The 27732-nt window shown below is 41.0% G+C and overlaps 1 protein-coding gene across 5 annotated transcripts; it reads right to left on the bottom strand.

Moving 5' to 3' along the window:
- Positions 1-341: 341 nt before the first annotated feature.
- On the bottom strand, positions 342-27732 carry LOC137292162 (myelin transcription factor 1-like). Of its 5 annotated transcripts, none has more exons than XM_067823711.1 (20): positions 27577-27703; positions 22310-22388; positions 19794-19840; positions 19549-19591; positions 19303-19330; positions 18696-18785; positions 17553-18373; positions 15766-15835; positions 15457-15497; positions 14034-14061; positions 13663-13725; positions 12990-13054; positions 12408-12557; positions 10009-10693; positions 9306-9506; positions 6500-6649; positions 5169-5231; positions 3495-3623; positions 2302-2462; positions 342-1920 (listed from the first exon to the last, which is right to left on the bottom strand). In XM_067823711.1, exons 2-20 carry the CDS (start codon positions 22326-22328, stop codon positions 1538-1540), a joined length of 3237 nt encoding a protein of 1078 aa, XP_067679812.1. In that variant the 5' UTR covers positions 22329-22388; positions 27577-27703; the 3' UTR covers positions 342-1537. The 5 variants fall into 5 exon arrangements, with proteins under 5 accessions (XP_067679812.1, XP_067679816.1, XP_067679813.1 ...); XM_067823715.1 differs by having other exon boundaries at positions 12408-12491; XM_067823712.1 differs by lacking the exon at positions 12408-12557 and adding an exon at positions 12014-12124.

The raw sequence follows: 27732 nt of genomic DNA, 5'->3' as shown, positions 1-27732 counted from the left end.
CAGTACTTAATTAGCTCTAATATGGTGGAAGTCAGAGATTTTAAACCCATGGGCTCCTTTCCTAGTCTTTCATTCACCCAATGAAAGACATGCTCCGAGACGAAATCAAAAGCTGACGTGCATAAATTCTTGCCTTTTTGTGTATCACTTCTAAATCATAGTAAATGCTGTTCAAAGACTACATCTTACTTGACTCCAGTTCATCTTGTGGTGAAGGTGTAGACTGTATGGTCCCATGCCTGACCTTGGCCTGGAATTTATCTGCAACTTTGGTTGGAGCGCCGTTAGTGTTGTAGTTCCTGATGATGTGTTACCAATGATGTAAAACAGACACCTTAAGCTGGCAGTATATGTTTTATTAGCAATTCTCCACGTGTGTGATATTGTGGGGCTGACAGCAAGCAGGCTGTGAGGAGCGTGAAATGTTCAGGCTGCCATGAACCGAGGGAGCCGCCACAACAAACACACTCAAGTCCACATAAACATAGCTTCTTATAAAAGGGTAAAATGCTCTACACAGATCAAAAAGGTCTGGAGTAAAAAAGCTGTGAAAATACCATATTGCACATAAGTAAATAATAAACCTAGAATGGCTGTAAGGGGGAAAAAGACATAAAAACATGACAAGTCCATAGACTGGGAACAAACATCAGTGACAATGGAATTAAATAAGTTCTCATATAGACTCAACTCTTTCCAATCAAAGCAAGGGACCCTAGTTGTACTTACAAGAAGCTGAATGATATTTCTAATGACCCTGACTTTGCCCAGAGGTAACTGTCACATTAACTGTCTCTACCTAAGGGCATAGGAGACCCTACCTGTATAGTCGCATTGCTTTGATTGGGTAAAGTGTGAAAAAAATGTATAAATAGTTTGGGAAATGTTGAGTACAAAGATCAACAAGTGTATAGAGAGTATACATGGCTCCATTTTTCAACAAGGAAATAAGTTAGGAATAAATACAGGAACACATGGAATGACTGAAATGTACAGGAATGTTGTACATTACATAAATTAAAACAATGGACATAAATTAAAACAATGTCATAAATAATAACTTAACAATGATATGTTTCTTGTCTGCCCAGGAGTTTTCTCCCCTGACCTATGTCACGACGTGTGTTTATACAACCACAGGATATGTAACAAAGATGGTGCAGTGCTGGTGATGCGGGCTACAAGCACCAATGAACATTCACTACAAAGCTGAATGTCTCATCATCTGTCTGTTCACCGTCACCCAATCCTGCTGATTGTTCTTCAGCCCACAGAATATGTTTGCAACATAATCATGAATTTGTTGACATCCCGGAGACTGCTGTTCTCATAACAATCCTAACCTTGTCACACAAGTGGTATCTCATCACTGTTCTAGACTGACAAGATGCTGCACTGTTTTCCTGTCTCTGTGCAACAGCACTGTCAATGGTGAACCTAGCAGCTGAGTAAGTCAAGTCGTCACTATGCAGACTGCAATGCAGTATACAGCTGGCTGGCAGGCTAGCTGCATCAAGTAGAAGCAAAAGGCATCTATTCACACTTCTATCTCTGCCATGGCTGCTTTGATTGCACTAAACAAGAGATTAGACTCTCCATTACGTTCTGCCACTAGATCCTGAATTTTGCCAATGTAGAGATCAAGTGTGTCATCACAGACCGGCTCCATGGGGGGAGGGAGCGGCACTCGCTGCAGACACGTGACCACTTTGCTGCGCAGCGAGGCCAGATACTCCTGCATGCTGTTATTTTTGTCATCCAGTAGCTCATTCTCCGCCTCTTTCTGATGCAGTCGAGTCTCCAAACAGGTCACTTCTGCTCGCAGTTTCGTCATCTGCAGCTCTGAAGAGATTGTTGTTGACTTCAACATCTCAATTTCCTCATCAAGTTGTCGGAGTTCCTCATCAGTGTCCAAATCCACTGAAACAAAATTACCATTGGTCTGAATTTTAACTTTATGCAGTAATGGACTACAATGAAGTTATTATCTTGACGGAAGTAATGCATTGTATTGCAACCTGATTTTGCTTTCAAGAACATCATAATTGTTTAGTGACAGGCATTCACCTATGTAACCATGCATAATTACCAAACCCCCTTCACATGTAGTGATACTTGGGGCCTATACTAACCCACGATGTCTCCAGACATGTTTAGACACAAAGCATGTAACACGGTATAAATAGTAACCATATCAACATACACCTTAAGTATCACTATATTTTGTTGAAACACCACTGTAATTCAAACTGTAATGGAAATGCACCCTTTGTGGGCAACTATCAAGTGGCTGGTCATTACCTTCTCCAAGAGCAATCTTGTGCTGTAACATGGATAGTTCCTGGGGAGTGAGGCGAGCCTTCTTCATGGCGAGGGTGGCGCGGGGACAGCCAGACAAGCTGCGGTGGGAAAGGAAGCTGCCATTGGAGTGACCTGAACCATCACAGCCCAAGGTGGGACAGCTGAAAACACAGCAGATGACAGTGTACTAGTTGCTGACAGAAGGTAATACAAGCAACAAAGCAGATGACAGCGTACTGGTTGCTGACAGAGGGTAATACAAGCAACACAGCATATGACAGTGTACTGGTTGCTGACAGAAGGAATACAAGCAACACAGCAGACGACAGTGTACTGGTTGCTGGTAGTAGTGGGTACCACAAGCATCACAGCAGATGACAGTGAGTAGTGTGTACTGTGTTGTGTGAAGTAGTGTTTAATGAAAAAACGTGTTTTCTGACTCCATACATTCTCCGATGACTGTGACTACCTGTGCTATAGCGCGTTGTGTTGCACCACGGCAACATTTTACATACTCAACTGATGGCATGTCTTGTCTTATGTAAATTAGATCTCTTACAATATTTCACTGTTGGTATGATTATTATTGAGAAAACCCTGCATGTTTAAGCATCTGACAAGCAATGGATATGTACGATAAACACTGTCAGTTGCCATCCACACTGAATTTCACTAGTTTACATTATTTTCCAGAGCGCAACAAAGGATTTGCTGATGAACTATTTTCGATTTTGTGAAGGGGTGTGATCGCAGTTCAACTTTTTTTTAGTTGGGTGTAATAAATAAAATACTAAACTATGTCCTGTGTAATACCATATTCATGAAACTTGTGATTGGTTTGATATCTAACAAGTGAACGCAGTATATATCATTTACCAATCACCCGTTTCATAAATATGGTATTACACAGGTCATAGTTTAGTATTCTCTATGCGTGAGCAGTAGTGTGCTTTGTGTTGTGTAAGCAGTGACCTGGTCTGTTTAGTCTGTAAATAATCGAGTCTGGACCAGGAAAAAAAACAACAGAGATCAATAGCATGAGCATCTATCTATGCAATCGGGATACAATGACATTTGTCAACCAAGTCGGTGAGTGTGACCACCATTCCAACTAGTAGCCTCATACAACAAGCATGGTTAAAGTTGGTGACAGCAAATAAACGCTGATATGGAGAGTTACGAATTAGGAATACCTTATGTCCATCTTGATGCAGTTGTTTGTTTTTTCCATCATGAGCATTGGGTCCTGATTCTCGATCCCTGGCAACATCGGCCTTGGTGGTGGCACCTTGTGACGGTTAGCAATTGGGCATCCTGAAGCACTGAAATATGCCAACAAAGAACAATCACAACCGCTTATATATAGCAACAAATACTTAATATTACCAAAATAAGTTCTAGATTGAACACACCTCCATGCTGCCTTTGGCAAATGTCATACTCCTAAACTTGAAGTTGAAAGCTGAATTTTTGAGCAATGAAATTCCACTTGTACTTGTTATCATCATGTATCGAGACAACAGCTAGGATATTGTTTAGTACATGAGACAAAAATCAATCACACAACATTATTACCAGTCATCAAAAACACACTTTCTCTTAAATCCGGTTGTGGTGGGTAGGGGAAGGAGCCATGTGGTGTTGAAAAACAGAGAGGTGAAGTCAGAGATGTAGATGAGAAAGGTGGTGTATCATGTGGTGTGAATGAACAGAGAGGTGTCGGTTTATAATCAGAGGTGTGTGGTCAGATGTAATGGATGAACAGATGGCATAGGTGTGGTCAAGTTTATGGATGAACAGGTGATGGGATGGGGTGGAATCAGGCAGAGCTGGCCTGAGAGAAGCGTCAGGAGGTGATGGGTTGGTGGAGGAGTGAGGAAGGATGTGTTGGGAGTGCGGTAGTGATGGGCTGGGGGAAGAGCCAGTAAGTGATGGGCTGAAGGAGGAGTCAGGCAGTGATGGGATGGGGGTGGAGTCAGTGGAAGCTTCCCTGGGGGAGGAGTCAGAAAGGGATGGCCTGGCTTAGCAGTCAGGAAGTGATGGACTGAAGGAGGAGTCAGGCAGTGATGGGATGGGGAGGAGTCAGAAAGTGAAGGGGCTGTAGGAGGAGGTAGGAGGTGATAGGTTGGTGGAGGAGTGAGGAAGTAATGGACTAGGGGGAGGAGACGGGTGGTGGTTGGAGGGGGAGTCAGGAAGGATGTGTCTGGAGTATTGAGCTAGTGATGGGCTGGGGGAAGATTCCGAATGTGATGGACTGAAGGAGGAGTCAGGCAGTGATGGGATGGGGAGGAGTCAGAAAGTGAAGGGGCTGGAGGAGGCAGGTGATAGGTTGGTGGAGGAGTGAGGAAGTAATGGACTAGGGGAAGGAATTAGGTGGTGGTGGTGGCTGGACAAGGAATCTGATGGGCTAGGGGAGGGGTGAGGCAGAGATGTGATGGGGGAGGAGTCAGGAAGTGATGGGCTAGGGGAGGAGGCAGACAATGATGGGCAGGGGGAGGGCTCAGGAAGTCATGATAGATTTAGAAATGGAAATGGAATGAATTACTAATGTTAAAATTGAATTCTCTACTGACACAATATCTATCTGTATGAAACCAAAGGAAATGAGGCAATATTCAGAAACCAAAGTGCAGTAAACCTATGATACAGCGCTGTGAGACTCAGGTTCATCATAGTGTGCACAAACAGAACTGAAAACAGCAGTACCACACAACAGTAACGGTACAGGGAGATCCTGAGCGAGACAACTGTGACCGACCCAGTGTGTACACAGAAACACAAAACACGACAGTTAACCACGCAGCTGGTTGCAGACAGGAACTAAACCATGCTGTGTGGGGACAACCACAACACCAACCAACCAGTACCTGCGATGAGAGAGATATTTGCCAGTCACATGACCAGACCCATCACACCCTGGCACAGGGCATCTAAAAGGCAACAGCAGGTTTTATATACAGGCTCCTTTAACACACATACAGAGACGCTCAGTAAACATATACGCTTGATCCTCAACTTACACTCAATACAAACACAGTCACTCATACATATCCTCCTAGTTCCACCCAATCCCATCCGACACACACAGGGTGTGACTGAATTGTGAGGTCTTCACATAACTAACCATTTAAGTTTTAACTTATTCATGACATGAAAATATCCTCTTATTTCAATTTCAAAGGCCCCTGCCACATTCACCATAACATATGTATCTTGTCCCATTGTTTTCATATTAATGAGAATGCAGCAATAGCTCCATCCAACATGGATGAGTGCCAGATATGTTTTCACAATTGCTATGTACAGATAAGAAGCAGTAGATGAGCAAGTTACATATTCCAGCAATACTCAGTCAGAAGGATACCTATAAAATCAGTCCAGTCCAAACACGAGGTTGATAATATGATAAAATATTCACGGTGTTGGTATGAGGTCTCAACTTCAGGTTGGTCTTACTTCCCCAGTGTACACTACAGTATTCATATACAGGAGGTACTGGGCCAACCTCCATTATCAATGATATCATATCTCTTCCGTATTGTATACATACATAACCAAGATCACCTTTGCATGGTTACACAAAGCAAACTTAGCACCACAATGAGAGGTTATCATGTGTAACTGTGTTAGTTCCAATCACGTTAACTCTAGGATCACCAATCCAGTTTGGGAAGAGCTCTCTCTGTCTCATGCTATCTTGGCACAATGTGTTTCCTTCTCATGTAGAAATCAACTTAGGAGGTAAAAACAAATTCAAACCTGACTCAAAACACCAGAAATGTGTTTCACAAACTGTGCCCATGTGAAGAATCGAACCCAGGTCTTTGGCGTGATGAGAGTGCTTTAACCACTAAGCTACCCCACCGCCCCTTTATTTTAGTGATAAATGACAGCAAGGCTCCAGACTGCCATGGGAATGACAGGAATGTTTTGTTCTGAATGTAGAAGACTGGTGGAATGATTCACCCAGACATGACTAACATACTTGACTGTGCGTATCTTGCCTTTCACTGTAATACACAAGCACTTTATTAAAGATTTGTATATCAGTTCAGTACCATTTTTGTTTTAAATTTGTAAAATGATTTTGGAGTGTAGTGCACATCTTTCACAGATCATGTATACATGGTGATTCCTCTTGTAACTGTATATAAAGTAATGTGTCTGCAACATTATCTATAGACTAGAAAGTACTCACCGAAGAGGTTCGTCCATTTCTTTCTTCTCGCCTTCCTTGCATCCGAGGGTCTTTTTGAACTTGGCTGCCCGTGGGCACCCCGACAGACTCCGGTGTGACGCATAATTGCCGGTCACATGACCTGAGCCGTCACAGCCAGGAGTGGGGCACCTGTTGTTGTTGACACAGAGAAGATATGAGAAGGTGATCAATGTGAGGGGTATAAGCAGGCAAGGAGGTACCACCTTATTCAGTCTAAGGATGAGGAGATGTTTAGTTTTTGAAGGGGGACAATCCATTACAGCCGTGTTGCATTATCATCAGTCTCTGTCTGTAACTATACTACTCAAATAAAGTTAAAGACAACCTGAAATGTTCATATTTTTTAAGTATTATGAAAGATTTGGCATTCTGGTTTCATTAAGTGTGGGGGTGCATTTTTGCATCCTAAGTAGTCAGCTTTGTTTTTGTCTGGAGACATAGTTGATTATAGACTTAACCCTTTGGAGAATATAAGGGTGTTGCCAAACAAAGTCACAATACAACAAACTGCCATCAAACTTGTTGAGTACCATTACGAAAAAAATTGAGAAGTTTTTAATCTTAATATGTCAAAAAAGGTCATAAGAAGTTCCGCTTTCATGGATAATGTAATGTAAGTGTATTGGTAAATTTAAAGTGAAATTTGTTGTAGTGAAATACATGTGTATGGACTAACTTGGAGAGCCAATAACTGAGTAATTGCTGTGAACAGAATTGTCAATATGGCTACCATGGTGTCCATACTGAAAATCACATCTGAAGAACTTGAACAAGTTCTGGTATCATCACTGGTTTTGACTGGATGGGGGTTTCTGTGGGGTGTCTGTTTACAGTGAGAAGACATCAGCTTTGTGAGATATGTCTTCATACCAACACAATTAAAACATTAAATGAACAAATATTCTTTGGTAATAGCCACAATGAGTTCTTTTTTAAAAATGGCAACCACAATGAAAATCTGATTACAACATTCAAACAGAAAGGAACGTCTTTGGTATAACACTTTCAATTTCATTGTTTACATACACAGATGACAATGGAAACAGGCTATCGCATAAGCTCACTTGTCTTACTGGAAGGTGAGCTAAAAACATCTCATTCCTATTGGTACCGTAGTCTGTCACTGCTCATTTTTGCCCCTTTTTGTTTCAAATCAAATCTGTATGAACTATTTAACCCAAATGACATCACCATAAGTGTCTACTGCTGATGATATATTGTTATCAAAATCTAACCCAGGGTGCTGTTGTACGAAACAACCTTAGCACTAAGGTGATCGCAAGTCTCATACCTAAACAAAGTCTTTCTGTAGTCGTAGCGCTATGGCTGTTTTGTACTGAGACACCCTTTCTATTTAAGCTGGGAGTATTACGCACTTTGTGGCAGACACCAAAGGATCAAGGATCATAGTATCACATATATGGGATTGTAATTCTTGAGATCCACTCTCAGAGCACTAAAGCGGTTAACAGAGGATTATTACATGATTGGACCCTTTTCGCCCGTGGACCTGATCATGGGATCACTCATGAAGGAAGTGAAGCTAACAATTCAACAGATATACAACATTGGTGCATACTGGGAAGGGAGAGACAATGGAGGCTCAGTCATCCCTTAATCTTAATTAGTTGACATCAGTAGGGCTGGGTATTGCCAAATTAATTAGATTGCAATATATTGCTTGAAAAGAGCATTGTTGGATATCCTATTACTGGTAAAAACATGCAGTCCTAATTATCACTCTGCCACACTGGGTTGGTTACAGCTTCAGACAAACAATAATGAATCTCTCACCAGAGAGAGAGTTGGATTTTATGTTGTTTTAGCAATGTTACAGTGGGAAACACCAGAAATAGGCCTCATTCACTGAACTCTCTCACTACGGTCTCTCTTGATGGCAATAAATCTTGCTGTGAATGAAAGCAATAACCAGGTGATGAACACATAATCCTCCAGTGACAAATTTACTTTTTGGAATGAAGACTTAGATGCTGGTAAGCCTGGAAGCAGTGTTGTAGAGGTTGCACATGATTCAGCATTGGTTTCAATGTGCAGCAACTACCACCGACCAAACATCCTGCTACTGGAGCCTCAAGGGAGGCCAAACTGGCACATACTATACACATACAACAACAAAAACACGATAATCAATGGGGAGACTGAAAAAGTTGTCTCATGTCATCAATGGCCATTCTTTGGGCTTGAGTCACATTCAGATGTACATACTCTCTAACACTACAGGTAAATTATATTGACATGCAACCTCAGACTAAAATCTATCAGTAAGGGAGCAAGTGTAAACAAGACCTACTTGGCTTGTGCACCAACCGGCAGGCAGGTGCTCTCTCACTCAGTACCACAATAAAACGACATAGGAACTACAGAAACTGCAAGAAATAATACTGATTAACACAAACAAAAAATTTGGAAACAACAAAACACAAACTCAAATGATAACACAACTGACAACAAAACAGATGTATACAGTGATATATTTCATCACATCATGGAGATCAAGGTCTCCTTGGTATGAGATCAAGGTCATTTCAAAGCTTGACATTTATTCCACTGTAGACACCTGTATGGAAGCATGCACAACTGAAATTGGTGATAACAAAGCTGAAAATAGGACACTGATTCATGCAAAACAAAAATAATGTTGAAAAAAAGGATACATCAAAATGCCAAACTAAAACCAAAAACAAACTGAAGAGTGACAGATGGCGAAATGAGTTTGTGAGTGACGAGGACAGCTTGTATCTGCAGCCTACGCAGGATCACTTACTTCTGCTCCACCTGATTGGCCTGTACCATAGCTCGGTCAGCCAATGGGCAGCCTGAAAGACTGCGGTGAGAGGAATAATTTCCTGTCACATGACCAGATCCATCACAACCAGGCGTCGGGCATGTGAGAAGCTCACGTCCCTCCCGCACTTTGGGGGAGAGAGGTTGAGTGAGCAGTGTCAGGTCGGGTTCGGAGTGCGTGCTGCGTCAGAGAGAGAGAGAGATCAGGTTATTATGGGAGGGTGGGGATTTAGGAGGGGTGGGCGTGGGGTCCTAAGTTCTAACTTCATGCTCATACCATTGCTGTTATTTCACACGAAAAAATTGTAAGAGTGCGTGCTGTTCATGCTAAAGTCAAGAAAAATACTGTTTAATCAAACAAGTTCCTTTAATTTTCACAGATCAGTACAGTTCACATGAAATGTTCACTTTATTTATTCATATGTTCTATGGTACAAGTTCACAATTTGTAGCACAGATGGTATTGAATATATTCATCGAGAAGAGTCACAGAATTCCACCAATAAAACCCCTGGCGAAGTCCAAATGCTGGTTTTCCCAACGCATACTCTCTGGGTGAACAGCCAACTGCAGAGGCTACCTGTCACCTGACCAGCAGGTTCCAGGTTCCCGAGAGGCTACCAGTCAACTGACCATCACATGTCAAGCTGCTGGTACTGGGACAGAGAGTCAGTGCAACCTACCCATTGCTTTGAGGAGCCGTCATGCCACCATTCTCTTGGTAGGTAGTGTTGTTGGAGATGTTGTTCAAGGTGGTGAGGTTGATGTTACTGATGTTGTGTGAGATGGGAGATACCTGTTGTATAGGGGCAATGCTGTTGGTGACCGGTGTCCCAAGTGTTGAGCCGAGACTCACAGCCTTGCTAACACTTGGCTGGGGAATATTCAGCGCTGTGCCCCGCCCAGCCAAGAGCAAGCTTGCACTAGCAGTGGCAGCCGGTCTCTGTGCTGCAAGTTGAGCTGTGACAGGCATGTTGAGATCTACTGTTTGCACTGCCCCACCCCCTCCCTTGCCCAGGTTCAGTGAAGCAGACACTGTCAGTGTGCTTGGAGATGGCACTGGTACAGTGGTTGATGCAGTTGAGGTAGGTCGACTAGGGTCGTACCTATACTGGGGCTTATAGTGAGGGCGTCGGCTCAGAATATTGGGCCTGTCAGGGGCAGTGTCTTTGATTTTAGGGACAGGCTTGGGTTTGTGAGCTGCTTTGGCTGCTGATTGACCAACATCAGTAGTAGGTCGGTTGTATTTCTCCAGCTCTTTGGCTAGATTGTTACGGGGCGTTGTCGTAGAAACCACAGGTGGGTAGTCAAACGTGTTGAGATCCAACTGCTTTGTTAGAATCATTGGTCGAAGGACACGATCACAACCTGTGAGAAGAAAACAAATGCCAAATGAAATACTGTAATGAATATGCAGGCAAAAATCGCCACTTACCAAGTTCTAAACTATTCCATTGTGTTTTGGAAACTTTCAGGATCATTGATCCAGAAACCCTACATTTCATATATTTTAAAAACCATTTAAATTTTGTTTCTCTCCTCTAAGGAAACCATACTATTTACACAATAGAGCAAAAAGAATTCTTTAGACTGGTTCTACAAAATGTACGACTGTTTTACACACCAAGGGAGCAATGTACTTTTGCAAGCAATCAATTGTGTTTTTTAAAGAAATGACTCTACCCAACAAGTGATTGTAAAGGATCATAGTTGTTATGAAGGTAGAGAACATGAAATGTTGCATACAGGTCCAGTGACACAAGATGTAAAACATTTGTTAGGCAATGCAAGATAGGTGATATGAGTCATGTGATAGCTGGTGTGCGATATGGTTATGTGATATGGGGTGTGATATGGGGTGTGTTATGGGTCAGGTTATGCAAGATGTAAGGTATGGGTCAGGTGATGCATATATGAGATATAGGTCAAGTGACGCAAGCTGTAAGTTATGGGTCAGGTTATGCAAGATGTAAGATATGGGTCAGGTGATGCAAGATGTAAGAAATGGGTCAGATGATGCAAGATGTAAGTTATGGGTCAGGTTATGCAAGATGTAAGAAATGGGTCAGATGATGCAAGATGTAAGAAATGGGTCAGGTTACGCAAGATGTAAGATTTGGGTCAGGTGATGCAAGATGTAAGATATGGGTCAGGTTATGCAAGATGTAAGAAATGGGTCAGGTGATGCAAGATGTAAGAAATGGGTCAGATGATGCAAGATGTAAGAAATGGGTCAGGTTATGCAAGATGTAAGATTTGGGTCAGGTTATGCAAGATGTAAGAAATGGGTCAGGTTATGCAAGATGTAAGTTATGGGTCAGGTGATGCAAGAAGTGAGATATGGGTCAGGTGATGCAAGAAGTGAGATATGGGACAGATTATGTGGGTAAAATAAACTGGATGACAAAAAGCGGGACATACTAAGTATATCTTTACTATAAATTGCCATAACTTTGAAACCTAAATAATATTTATGAAATCTCAAATCAAACAAACACATTATATTGATCAAGAAACAAAATTAAATGTGTGAGCAACAACACTGACACATGAGAGGACAGTAATGTGAGCAACTGAATGTACTGAGAGAGGGAGTATGGCAGCAACATAAATGTTGGCCCACAACAGCTGACACCGGAACTGAAAGCTAATGGAGGCAGGTAAGAGAGAAACTATGTAGGTACGGACCAGTGTCACAGTACTGCTTGGCTGCTATCTTGATCAGCTCAGACTCGCTGCATGCTGCCAGCACAGCTCGGTTGGGGTCGCCGTTCTTCGGGAGCACGACCAGGTGGAGTCCTGCCACAAGGAAACAAGTCATATGACGGAAGCTCAGCGCGCCAATGAGCATCTCAAGCAGCTGCTAACTTGGTCCGCACTGCCTTCACCACCATAAATGTTTCTGGCAAGTCCACAGAGGGAACAACAAAACAGAAAAGCATACAACTAAATACACAGAGAGAAGCAGAACACTGACAGAGGAGAGACAGACAGACAGATGGACAGACAGTCAGGAGGGCAGTAGAGGGGCAGGTCACACATACCACTCGAACATGCACAAGAAGAGCTGTTGTATTCTAACCTTCAGTGAGACCCCCTGCAGTTGGGGCGATTGACGACTCTGTCCCAACTAATGTCTGTGTAGGTGCCTGTAGCCTGTCTTCGCCTGGAAATGTACTGGGTGTGTTACCATCACAGCCCAAGCCTTCTGTAGATCCCACTGTTTGGCTGGCTGTAACATATCTGCTGGCTACTAACATAGTCTTCCTCATCTCATGCATCCCACAATGGCAGTAAACAGAGCATGAAATGACAGTGTCAGAACACAGTACTCACCACTAAGTCTGCGCTATGTGGAGGAGAGTAAATGCAGTAAGTAAATGTAGGTGGAAGGGCAAAGGTGGGAGGATGGACAGAGGTACAAGGGGGACTTGCCAGGCAGCCAGTTCAAGGTCATGTACAAGGTGGCTGCTGCTTGATGCTGGACCAAGCTATCAGCTGTCATCAGACACATTGACAAACAAAACTTCTTATGAATAAATATAACATGAATTGTTGACCTTTTTTTATAAAAAAGATTAATATGTTAGTAGCAGTTGAACTGTAAGTAGTTTTGCAAATTATGAGTGATCAGATCAGTTTGTGGTGTACATAACGACAATACCTTGTTTCTTCTGGTTCTGTGAGTTAATCAGCTTCCCCATGGCAGCAATAGGACACCCAGACAAACTGCAACATACAGGCAACACTGACAAAAGTGTAGGCAATACGCATACAGATTCCTGGGGAAACCACCCATAGAACGTTAACAGGCACGCTACGAGGGGAAAGCTGGCATTACCCTAAGGCACACACAGACAGTTTCCTGGGGAAATCGCTGACTGAACCCTATGAAGAGGAGTGAGTGAGTGAGTTTAGTTTCATGCCATACTCGTCAATATTCCAGCTATAAGGCTGCCGTCTGTAAATAATCAATGTGGACCAGATAATCCAGTGATGAACAGCAGGAGCCTCGATCTGTGCATCTGGGAACCGATGACAATGACATATGTCAACCAAGTCAGCAAGCATGACCACCCAATGCAATTAGTTACCTCTTAAAACAAGCACAGTCGCCTTCTGTGGAAAGCATGGGTTGCTGAAGATCTATTCTACCCAGATCTTCATGGGTCTAGTAAAAAGTGGTATCTCCAATGACAGAGGAATAAAGTAGAACTCTGTTTGAACTGGAAATATCCACAGGTCAACACCTAACTAATGGAGAAAAAAATGACACCACCTAAAAGTGACCCTCTATAGATGTTCACTGTTTCTCCTTGACAAGAAAGGTTGCATACCTACGATGTGAGTTCCTGTTGCTGTTGATGTGACCACGGCCGTTGCACCCTGGTGTGGGACATCTGAAATATGGAAAAACAATGCACCACCATCCACACACATCTTACATCTTGACAGGTTCATTTTTATTTACACCACAGTCAAAGCTTTACCATACTGCCTGTACTTGACCAGACAAGTATTGACATGCTTTTCCACTATGCCGAGGTATGATGACCTCATCTCAACTAAGTTGGCTGAACTGGACCTCTAACTCTCTGCCCCAGAACACCAAGTACATTTTATCATAGAAATATTTACATTCATGCCATGACTACAAATTTAACTACTTAACACTTGATAAGATTAGATAGGAAGTTTGTGGACTTACCTGAGAACATTATCCTGAAGCGCTAAGACTGGAACAGAAAGATGGAATCTTCAGTGTTGGTTTCTAACACAATATCACGCACAACACTGTCAACTTAGGTGTGTTTTCAGGAGACAGTATCACACAATTCACAGGTGTCGTGAATGACTGAGTAGTTTTCAACTGCTTTTAGCAAATATCACCAAGGGACACCAGAAATTGGCTTCACACATTGTACCCATGTTAGGAATTGAACCTGGGACACTGTTGTGACAAGTGAACACCTTAACCACTAGGCTTTACCTCCAATTTCAGTCTAAGTAACACTTGTTGCCATGGAAACACCAAAAATATTTTATTCAGTATTTCAAAACTATCCAAAGGCACCAGTTCACCAACCAATTTATGTGTCAAGTTTGGTGAAGAAATATTGAATCTTTTTAGAGTTCTGCTCCAGAAAATATACATGTGCATGAATGGGGTGCATTTTAATGACAAGAGTCATCAGATCATGACATATCTCCCGAGCCCCCACATATTTGAAAGGACAAATTAAATGACAGTGACTTAATGTCTTTTTAGACTAAGTTGGAATTCATGAAAAATATTAATGCCATATATCTGTAAACAGCACAAGGCACCACATCAACATCTGCCTCCTATATCTGCCAAGATCTGTTGAAAGATATCAAATGCTTTTCAAGTTGTGCTCCAGAAACAAAGCCCATCAGACTAAGTCCGAATTGTTTCCATGTAAACCACGAAAAATAAAGATGCCCAAACTTTGCAAATAGCAAAAGGCATCACTTTGTCGTCTGCCTCAAATATCTGCCAAGTTTGGCTGAAAGATTTTAAATAGTTTTTGAGTTGTGCTCCGGAAACGAGGCCCATCCCTCCATTTTGAGACTAAGTCTGAATTGTTTTCATGGAAACCCAGAAAATGACACATCACAAAAACCTGCAAAATAGCAAAGGGCACCACTTTGGGGTCTGCCAAACATATCTGCTAAGTTTTGCTGAAAGATTTTATGAAGTTTTTTGAGTTCTGCTCTGCAAACGAAGCCCATTCCTCATTCTTGAGAGAAAGTCTGAATCGTTTCCATGGCAACCCCCAAAATAATACATAACAACCATGTTATATAGCAAAAAGGCACAACCTTTGTAGTTTTGCTGACAGAAATTAGGAAGATTTTGAGTTGTGGTCATCCCCTTCCCTCCATTTAGAGACTAAGTCAGAAATGTTTCCATGGAAATCGAGAAAGTAAGAAATCACAAAAACCTGTACATAGCAAAAGGCACCACTTTAGGTTATGACTGATATATCTACCAAGTTTTGCAGAAAAATATAGAGAGAAAGAGAGAGGGGGGGAGAGAGAGGGGGGGAAGATAAAAGCAGTATTTTTGAGATTTAATGCCAATTTGTACCACTGGTTGTTTTACTTACGTTCAGCAGTTGCTTTGTCTTTCCGTGGACATCCTGATAAACTGGAAAGGAAACAAGGTCTGAATGTACAGTCATACTTTAATCACTACTACTACAACTGCATGCTGAACTAAATGGGAGTCATCCTTGGGTCGTCTGCAATACAAACGTTGCACTCTAAAATATTAGTGTCATCAAATAATCAATGTTGAGCTATTTATGTATCTTTTGTATTCAAAGCCATATGAAAATATTGAACAAGATGCTGGCTGTAGAATAACATTATTTAGAGCCTATATGCCTGTTATAGGCAAATGAATGGGTGGTTACCTTCTGTGGTGGGAGTACAGTCCAGTGATATGTCCAGTTCCATCACATCCAGGTGTTGGACACTTGCTCTCTGGAACAGAAATATGAACAGATGACAACGTGATATCATTACAACATATGTCATATTTGGGATTTCACTTTCTTAGTAAAGTACAAATTCTAGTACTTTTTTCGGTTGAGTCCCATCCGGGATTCGAACCCGCACCCTCAGAGTGCCACCGCGACTTCCACACTAAGAAAGTGAAATCCCAAATATGACATATGTTGCATTTGACCACTTTCTAAATGGCATCGTGTAATCGTGATATCATTACATTTAATGCATGATTATTTCAGTTTTTTTATTTAAAAATGTTTATATGACCACTGGAACACACCCACCTGACCAATAAAACAACTTTATCACATGAGAAACAAATGTTTAGTGAAACGTATCCCAAAGTGAAAGCTTGTTAGAAAACAACTTCTCAAGATCAGTCATGCTTAATGTCAAGAATGTATTTTGCTTTTCCAACATGATAATGAAATCGGTCTGGCACCAGAGGCACAATATTGTCAGTTGAATGGGAAACTCATAATAATTCTGATGTTTTTCGTATAAATTTATGCACCAAAAGTAGCAGTAGGGATAATGTAAGATTTCAAACTACATGTACTTTGCATGCAAACTTGGGAAAAATTTCAAATGTTCCAAGTTTCAGAGACATTTTAGAATGTGATAATGTTGGTGTCGGTCATTGAACACTATCAGGTAAACAACCACTTGCTCTCTCTGAGTCCTATTACCAATGAAAGTACAAGCCATTTCAGCCAAGTCATAACAGTATCTGCTGAGATACAAACAGTGAACTCCCTGTCTGGGAATATTATCTCGCAATGACTGCACACTTAAGGTTGAATATCAGCCTCTGAACAGATCTTGGAAAAATCTTGGAAAAATCTTGGACAAAACAAGTATCAGTAAGTTGAGTAACTACCAAAGCTCACACAACCCAAAAGTAATGTTGACAGTGTATATTAGTCAGTGTGTCTTTGTCTGTAGATTGGCTTTGTGAAAAAACTAGAGACAAATGAATAGAAAAGTTGAAATTATAAGGACATGTCCTTGATATCATGTAAAATTTGTCCTAAAAAAAATGTTTAAAATGAGACATGGATGTTCGGCATAACTTGTTCGGCTGCATAATCTACGTTAATCACAATTTTTAAATATTCACAAAGGAAACTTGCTCAAGAGCAGAACAAAATAAACATTTTTCACATTCCATTTTTGCTACTATTTCAAAGACTGCAGGAGAGTGTAAACCAAAAATAATTCCTCCTATATCAACATAATAATTGATCCCTGTCTATACCAATGTTATTCAGCTCTCACTCCAGGCACATGCCACACGACAGGATCAATCTCTCCCATTATGGCTGTGCAGGAAGTGTGAAAAAGTTTACAGGGAAATGGGCATGAAAACTGATCATGATGATTTCTTCAAAAGTGCATCATCATAGAGAAATGTGACAATGTGAAACAGTATTTGTCATTCTTTTTCTCTCAAAGATACTAGTGAGCGACTTTAGTTTTACACCCACACAGCAAAATTACGGCTATTTGGCAGTGGTCTGACCGGACAATCCTGTGATCATCAGCAGTCATCCTGACCACCCGATCTCATTAGTCAGCTCTTAGGAAAAGCATAGTCACCTTCTGTGGCAAGCATGGATTGGTGAAGACCTATTCTACCTCGATCTTCATGGGTCCTCAGAAATGTTATTCCTTCAGATGACGATCTCACCTTTCTTATTGGTATCCTCAGCGCCACCATCAGAATCATCATCACTAGTGCCATCACTACCTGCATCCTTGTTCCTCCCAGCTAAACCCGTACTCCACTCTGCCAAAACAGTGAAACTGGGCGTGGCATCCCCACTCTGTGCTTCTGCATTGTCACTAGATGGGGCCAAGTCACTGATACTGCGGTCAGTGACCCCAAGGGTGTCTTCTTTACTCTCTCGTAAAGCAGCAGTTTCACGGACACCCCTTGCCATGCCCATGTCAGTCGTAGGCACAGTTACTGCCTGAGACTGAATGCTGGCACATTGTTCTTGTATTTTAAGCAATATGTCAGCATCATCTGCTGATGAGCAGCTAGAAGAATTGTCTGTATTTTCACTCATTGCCATATCCTCAGAATCGGCCGAATCGTCTTCATCTTTGACCTTTGCCTCTGTGAGCTCTTCTTGGCCAATGTTAGAGGGTTCTGTTGACTCACAGTCTGAGGAAGCAGAATAAATGTACTGAAATGGGGCAGAGTCATCTCCGGACAAACTGCGCAGAGCTCTTTCTGCTTCACGGAAACACTTCTGTTCATCGTCCATCACCTCCTCTGTGGGAGCTGTTGTTGTAGAATCTGTCAGACTGTCCTGATCCTCGCTGGGTTCCAACTTCACTTTATCTTCCATTCTACTCTGGGCATTTTCCCCACCGTCCACAGCCTCTGTCTTGTCTGGGGTATCGGCCACCCCTACACTGCTAGTTCTTCGGCTCTTTTTGGATGCTGGACCATCCTCCTTCTCTTGCTTTCTCTTCTTTGCTGCCAGTGGGCATGCCATGATCCTGGTGAACAAAAGGTCTTGTGAAAGAGAGTTTAAACATTCACTGGTTTTGCCTTTAGCAATATTTCAATTATAACTCAGAAATTCATGGGGTAATCACTTAAAATTTGCTGGCAAAAGTGACATAGTATTAATGGACCTAAAAGCTACAGAAAAAACACCAACTTGTGCATTCAACAGTTTGCATTATTCCAATAATCCACATTTAGAAGAGCTCAGGGATGTTCCGACATACTTTTGAACACTGCTGGAACTGAAAACTGAGGCCTCTTGACTATAAACAGTAACAGAAACTTACAGATGCTCATCCTGTCTCAACTTACGTTCTGTGGCGAGCGTATTTTCCGGTAACGTGACCCTGCCCAGTGCACCCAGGGAATGTACAGTTGACTAGAGTTTTAGGTGCATCGGAACTGAAGCAAAATACCAAATATTGACGGTGACAATAAATAGAACATGAAAAATATTCAAATACGAATGATCATTTTCTTCTGAGGAGGTAACGTGATGATCATTTTCTAGGTAGGAGGTAGGGGTTGGGGTGTCAAATTTTGTACACATGGTGGTGGTGGTGGATGTCATCGATTTGTACACAACATGCAGGGGGGTACTTACTTTATATATAAAATTTAGCAGGAAGGAGGGCATCATTCACATTGTACATGCCTCTCCATAAGTCATGATCCCCCCTCCACCCCAACCAAAAGCAAAAAGTTATGAAATGTCCCTAAAAGTCTAAACACTGATCTGTAAAGTGTCCTGTCACAAACTAAAGTGCAGGGAACAATCAGCTAGATGATAGGTAGATGGTCATCTCATAAATGACTTGATTGTGGCACAGTTTAAGGGGCCAAATCTATGCAATAAGTGAAGTACATGGGATAAGTAATTTTCCTACATGTTCTCAAAACCATGGAAAGAGTGACATACCTGGCAGTGTCTGTATCAGTGCTGGCAGCTGTAGGGAAAAAAAAAGAGTCTTTAGACAACTTGGAGAAGATAATCATAGCCTACCTATCTGGACAGCAATTTACCTCTACCAGTCTTCTCTGACAACATCTACAGTTATGGCGAGAGAATATGGAGTGGGGAAGAAAGTAAGATTAACCCCAGCTTAACTACCCCAATGTCCAGAAATTTCTAAAGAGTGACTGATTGGGTAGATGAAAAACTCACCAGATTTAACAGTGTTTTTCTTTGTTGATTCTCCATTTTCTGCCTGCAAACAGAACAAGTCACAGTTCATTAACATTACCATTCCAAATTAGAACAGACACTTCTGAATTGCCATCAAAAAGTCTGACAACTGAAATAACATTAGGTGACAGAGGCCTTAAATGGTTCTGTCAGGTGACATTCACAATTAAGAGGTGCAAGACTGTTTCTTCACCCTTCACATTTCCCATAACAAGCATACTAACCTTGATCTCAGTGAGGACAAGCTGGGTGTTAGATGTATCTGCACTGGCTGTAAACACAAGAAACCCTGTTCACTTAAGGAAACACAGTACGCATTCATATATGACATCCTCAATTTTATCTTAAAAAGAGCTGGTATTTCCTCATCCTCGATAATCTCCAAAGTATACATTCCAATAAATTTCAACTCGTACCATAGATGCATCTATAGTTCAGCATTATATTACCTCCCTTTGCTGGCTTTTTATCAATCAGATGTCAGGAAGTTAAGCATACCAATCACTAGGGTTCTATTATAACTAACATTTCCTTCTTTTATCTAATCAATTAAACTAGAAAACACAAATGCTGCAGAAAGAGATTTCTTGCATATATATTTTGAGGGCTTCAGACCTGTCAATTTGTCCGATTTTTTGTCCAGAAATCTAGGTCACACAGCAAGCAAACCTTCGAAGTTACAGGCACTATCTTTGTTGCCACAGGCAAGCTTCGTTATAAGTGCTTATCTGATGGACTACTGTGAGAAGACAGACCCAGAAAGGGGAGGTAACAAAATCATAGATACATCCAGGGTACTAGTGGATACTAAATGGAGATTTTCGAGGAAAGTATTTCTTCTGAATGACAACCAGTCTTGCTTAAACAAATATGTTCAAAGAACGGTCGTAAAATACTACATTCAACATCTGCTGGTACTCACACATAAGAGCAATTCCAAAGTATTAAAAACAAAGTTTTACAAAAGCATGACTGTCCTATCATCACTGATTCAGTCTCTCATTCCCAAACTTCCCCCAAAGTGTCCTGCTACTACTTATCTTTCCAATGTCATCACCTGTCCTTTTTCCATTGATATTTTCACCTATCCACTGTCATCACCTGTTATTACCCCTATTTGCTCCCTATAATCCGCTATGAATACCCTGTCATCACCCATCCATCCACTGTCATCACCTGTTATTACCTATCTGCTCTCTATCATTACCTATGAATACCTTGGCATCACCCATTATTACCTATCTATCCACTGGCATCACATATTATTACCTATGTTCTCCTATGAATACCCTGTCATCACCCATTATTACCCATCCATCAATTATCACCTTTTATTATCTTTCTGCTCTCTATCATTATCTATGAATACCCTGTCATCACACGTTATTACCCATCCATCCACTGTCATCACTTGTTATTACCTATCTGCTCTCTACTACTATCTATGTGCACAATGTCATCACCTATTATTACCATTCCTTCCACTATCATCACCTGTTATTACCTATCTGGTCCCTATCATCACCAATGTATACCCTGTCATCACCCATTGTTACCCATCCATTTACTATCATCATGTGTTATTACTTGTATGTTCCCTATAATCATCTGTTTTTTCTTATCTGTCTCTTATCAAAAGTCAATAATACCTGTCTATCCATTACCATCACCTGTTATTGCCTAATACTGTGTGCTCTTATATCACACTCACTGTATCACTTAGCGCCATGAGCAAGCACCAGTTGCATTGACAAGAGCAGTATAGAAATATCTTACAATAATATTTATTACCTGTCCCCAAAGCCATCACCTTCTAATTTCTATCTGTCCTTGATGATCACATGTCCACACCTACCTGTCCATCATCATCACCTGCTGTTACCCCTGTACCCTATGATCACTCATTATTACCTGTCTCTATCATTTCTGCTAATGCCTGCATGTCTATCTCTCAGCCATCATCACCTGTCTGTCTTTCAGCCATCATCACCTGTCCATCTCTCAGCCATCATCACCTGTCTGTCTTTCAGCCATCATCACCTGTCCATCTCTCATCCATCATCACCAATTCATCCCTCACCCATCATCACCAGTCTTGTCTCTCTCCCATCATAACCTGTCTCTCTCTCTCCCATTTATCACCAGTCCACCTCTCTCCCATCATCACCTGTCCATCTCCCATCAATCCATCACCAGTCTCTCCTCAAAGCTCAATCAACTGTTTCCCCCAAGATCAGCAGTCTCACCCCATTTTTACCTGTCTTTCCTTTGCCCATCACAACCTGTCATACACCTCTCTGTACCTTACCATCTATCATGCTTTCCCCCAAAACCACCTGCCTGGCCCTTACCCCGTGTGGCCTATTAATACTAGTCTACACTTGGTCTCCTCACTATCCTCGTCTCTGTGCCTGTGTTTGACTACATCCCTACCATGCAGACAGTACTAGTCTCTATAAAAGTGTCAGATTGATTCCACCTTCCACGGCCGGCATGTCTGACTGTGGTTGCTGCAATACCTGCTCGCCTCTCCTCAGCCAGCTAGCATTGATCCACTCAGTTATTACATAAGTGTAAACATAGCAGAAACCTTCCCTCTCCCTCCCATAACACACACTGCAAATGGTTATAAGCATAAGGTCATACAAAAAACATGCACTCTCTAAAAATAATGTATCATTATACACGGCCATTTTCTAAAGAGTAATTTTTTTCAATAAGTTAAGAAGATTTAAATTACCTTTTTTTCTCGCCGACATGACTGGTGTCTACGTTGTAGTGATAATAGAGCCAAGTTGGAGAGGGTGATGATTTGTCAGCTGAAACATTGTGTCACATGGGTTAGTCTGGAGTGTGAGGGTACAGGGTGGTACAAGCCACTCAGCACTGGGTGAAACGGGTGGCTGTAGACAGACAGCCAACTAGTAGACAACCTCCAAACACATAAATAATTCATCACATAGCATCATCATCTGACACTGACTGTGGGTAAGGCTTGCGATGCTGTCACACCACACATTAACATAATCACCCGGTTTGACTTGATGCTTCCTTGAAGAAGCCAAGTGGGGGACAAGGATGTGTTAGGTGGGTGGGGGTCACTTCCACCACCCCACAGCAACACAGGTATTGATCCACACACTTTAGAAGCACAGAATCACCAGTAATTATGAAAATGACCATTGTCTGGCACTGAGCAATGTGATTGGCTGAAACCAAGGGCAGGCAAGCAAGCAGACAGCATGCAGCACGCTGAGCTCAACATCAGACCGTAATACAAGGGACAGTGATCCCCTAATGAGATGGACAGGTGACACCAGGTGTGCTGGTTGCTGGAGACAGGCATGGGAACACCTGCTTTGTGTCACACAAAGGGAATTGAAGGAGCTGGGCAACTTCACAGTTATTCTCATTATTGATTAACATAATCTGACTGCCTCATGGATCCCCGACCCAATGCTTGCTCTCTCAACATGCTCATTGTACAGAAACAGCCAAGACTGAAACCCACAGAGTCGTAGAGATCGTTACTGCAATGGAGTAATAAATACTCTGTCACCATGAACTAGGTGTGCTACATGCCTTTAACTTGTGTTTGAATAACAACAAATAAATACAGCCACTAGACTGTTAGTATGAGACTACTAACATCAGTAACACAATCAAGATGAACAAGTCATGGTTGGCCTCTATCAGTTTTAAATATTCTGAAACTTTCACCATTTGTTACTAGTTAAAAATTCTGAATATGCTAACATGTTTCAACATATCACCATGGATCTGTAACAAATATATTTGAAAACAGAGATGCTACAACATTTAGAGGAATATTTCTTCATGTGGACTTCTGACTAAAAGTGTTTAAACAAAAACATTATTCATGGTAACAATCAGTGGAGGTGAGACAATAAGTAAACAGCCAACTGAACTTTTAAAACTAATTCCTAAAGAAAAAAACCTGACACTGAATTGACATTCTAGAAATAAAAGCATGAAATGTTCTAAAATTGTTTTCTTACAACTTGATTTTTAAAACATATTTTACTTAAATTAATGATCATGATTATTGACATGCTGAGTAGGACACTTTTTCTACCACCTCTATTCCTGCACAGAATTTCTATAGGTGGAGTCTGACTAGAAGGCTTGGTTTAGCTCTTAGTCTTATGGCAGCAAAAGAAATTATCTCAACAGAATGAAACTAATATGATGGATGACTGTCATTACATGCATAATGATGCACACACTTTTCAGATATATACAGCATGTCTAAGACCACTTACACATTGCCACGGCCAGTGATGAGCACATTTCAGCTCTCTGGTAATAGTCACTGGTAATTCGTAACCAGTAAGAAGCATAAAAAGCATTGATAGTTTGAAAATATCTGTTCCTCCATCAAACAATTTCAGCCTTGAACATCAACATTTGCGGAGAAGAAACATGCATTTTTAGATAATTCAATAGTATTAGACAAATGGCAAAGTATTAAAAACACAGAACATGTGTGATGCTTCATAATCAACTAAACACATATCAAATTATAAAAGATTCCATACCGAAATGACAGTCTAATAACGTGTTATGGGTTGTTAACTTTCCTTTTAACTTAAGATGAAACATTTTGATGCAAGTAGTTGTTATAGGAGAATAGCAATCAGGAACTGAACCTGTAACATCCTCAACTTGCCTCAAACAAATATAGTGAAGAACCTAGAGATGAATATATGACACGCTTTTATGGACAAATTCCTTCGACTCTTTACAAGATGTTTTCCATTCTTTACAAGATATTTCAGAGCTAATCCTTGCTTCTTCATCAGCATTCACCTAATGACGGAGCAAAAATTAGCTCTGAAATGTTGTAGTAAGCATAAAAAGAAGCTGTTATCAACAAAGAGGTGTCATGTATTCATGTTCGTCCAACTTCTAAATGTCTTTCAAGAACTTAAACCTAAAGAGGCTACAAGCTTTCCACAAAAATAATATCAATTCTGGTTAGGGAAAATGTGCTAAACTTGTCCTTCACCCTGAAAATAAGAGGGCAACCAGATACAGAATGTGTACATTGTACTGTAGTGGTAAGAAGTGTATGGTAGCACTCAGGTGAAGATCTTAGAGCCAGCACCTCCATAGGAACTGGCATTGGGTGAACCTTAAGTGAACTTCAGATCTCACAGATGTCTTCACACTGAGTGGGTTCCTCAGCCAATAATTTGTCAACACACTGTCATGATTCAGTATAAGTTAATAAACTGTCTTTTGCTTGCAAAATGTGAAAAATAGCAACACTGAATTTTGAGAAATTGGGATTTACATTTTACACTAAAAATTTACAATGACATTGGCAGCAGACAACATTTGAAAGTTTTAATGTAAAATATACATTTCCCAATTTCTAAAACTTCAATTTCAGAGAATATTGTTAATTTATCTTTCACATTTTGCTAGCCACCTGTGGCCATATATATGCCAGTGAGTGTTTTCAGATGAATGAAAAAAAGAACAGAATTTAAGCTTTAATACAGACTGTGACACATTCCAAGAACAAACAAATAAAACGAATCAAAATGAAAATGCTGCTAATTGGAAATTGACCACCAAATTGAAGCATAATTGAATTTGGTATTCATTGAATCATGTCTGAGAACGTCAGTCTTACTCCTACACATTAATCCAAATTAAAAGACAACTAGACCCATGACAAAAAGACATTTAGCATCAAAAGCATACAAGCTTGATGAATGACACTCAGCATGTTTGGTGTGACCATTATATTTCAGTGTGCAAAAGAAACTCGATCAGTCAATGCTTTATCACTTTCGGTCCTCCCTAAAGAAATACATACATCAGGTTTAGTTGACTCTAGTCATAGTAAATCCTTTTGTGAAAAAACTTACTTAAGAGTTTGACATGAAGGATAAACATGACTTTAGACGCGGCAATGTGTCATGATAATATGCCCTAGATGTCCAAGCATCTCCTGACCAACCCTGATACCATCCCACTTACACCATGTGGGCATGAAGTCTGATGGATAGTGACGATGGTTTTACACTGCTTTAAGCAATATTCCAGCAATATCAAGCTTAAAAAGTTCAAGTTTTAACATGTTTTTTTTCAGACAGAGATGTAACAACACATTAACAAATAACAGACTGCACACCTTGCTCCCGCTTCCCTTTAGCAGTAATCTATCAGTACGCAAACGGGAGTAAATGCCCTTCATAAAAGGATTGCCACTCTATCCCAAGACAGACATCATGTTTGTTTGGAGTCTGCTTGTCCTTTTATTGTGTTGTGAAGAGAATATGAATGAGCGGGTTGAGCTGTATGTCACTTTAAGCAATATTCCAACAATATCACAGCATGGGACACCAGATATGAGCTTTATATATTGTACCCACGTCGGGAATCAAACCTAGGTGGCCTGCATGGTGGGCAAACACTACAACCACTAAACTATCCCATGCCCCTTTGATAGTGAGTAAGTATGGTTTTACTGCGCTTTTAGCGATGCATTCCAACAATATCACAACTGCAATTACGGGAAACGACTATCAGAAATAGTGGAGTCTACATGATAACACTTTTTATCGTACAATGGATAGTGTTCTCAGCAGGACAACGCCAACAGATGTTTTGGGCATCCTTTGGGGTCATATACGAATATCGATATAAATGAGAGAAGTCATATGCAAGTTTTTGGGACTTCTGCTAAGATGGTGTGAAGGGTCAGTGATCATGTCAGGATTTACAGCCATGGTTACGACACTGTCAGCGCTTTGATCCCCGAAAATTCCTGCCTGGTTATTATAGACGCAGTAGATGACAGAGCAGAGATAGAAACGTAGTATATATTAGTACGCACATAGTTGTGACGTCATTATTATGCGGGCACATCCTATGAAGTTTAGTTTCATGATCTGTGGCAAATGAAATCGCACTTTTTTAAAACTATAAAATACATATGACTTTGTATGATAAATAGGTTATCATACTCGTGTTTTTTTTCGATGGTTAATATCCTGCTTTAGGAATAAACACTATGTATTTAGCTCATCAAGGCTTGTTAAATACAATGTTTATTCCTTACCCAGGATATTAAACACAACTGTGTGATAACCTATTTACAAAGAAAATTGTCATCTTCTGAACCAGTTGGGTTGTTTTCACCAGTGGGGACAATCCAGTAAAAGGTTTTTGCTGCATCAGTGGCTTCTCATGATGTTTCCCATATCATTGTGAACTCATCCAGTAGATATCTAGTTCACTGTCAGTGAGACTGAGGGAGCAGTTCTGTACTAGCAAATCAGTAATTTCGTTACCAGGGGCTCTGAAATTAGACTGTACCTATGCATAATTAACTACTGTAGGAAACAGAACTTGGCCCTTGGTATTTGGGCCAACACTGTAACCACAATGCTACCAGCAACTCCTTTCTCAGAATTCATTATATCTTAATGACACAGGTCAGACTGTAGGCCTATGTTAATTACTGTCGTGTCCAATTACATAAAATTGAAAAACACCACACAACCCATGGAACTCAGTAAATGCATACATTTAGATGCCGACAGTTTGTATTTAATAGTCCACTGGAGACCACTTTGGCCTAATTATGTAAAAAGACAATGTTCTTGGTTGTGCCAATGTTGTGATCACGTGACAATCCGCGTTATAGCACGAGCCGTCTGCTGTAAACATTGGTGACTGAACGAGACAAGCGTCACAATCGCAGCAAATGCATACCACTTGTCAGCGCTCACCGGTAAATAATGTTTTATGAGCTTCACACTCCATATTTTTTCAAGGAAACCGTTAATAATTATATTTCTTTACGCACATTGATTCGTTGTACTTATCAACTTGTCTAGCTGATGTGCCTATACTGGGAACGTGATGCTGAACTTTTACAGTAATCCCCGCCAGATTAATACACCCTGTTCAACTTGGGGCAATACCCCTGAATGCATTAGATATAGTAGTGTCAACACAATGCCATACCTCATGAAACGCTTGCTGTGTACAGATCCATATCCAGTATATATCCACTCGTGTATGTGCTGTTCGAAGTCAGGCATTTCAGCCCGCGCTGTAAAGTTTCAACAAAGCTGCGGCCTGCTCTCATCCCATAATATCAACCGGAGTGCGCATGCTCAC

This window comes from Haliotis asinina, chromosome 7, assembly GCF_037392515.1.
Source record: "Haliotis asinina isolate JCU_RB_2024 chromosome 7, JCU_Hal_asi_v2, whole genome shotgun sequence".
Taxonomy (NCBI): Eukaryota; Metazoa; Mollusca; class Gastropoda; order Lepetellida; family Haliotidae; genus Haliotis; species Haliotis asinina.
This window is presented reverse-complemented; position numbering and strand designations above follow the sequence as displayed.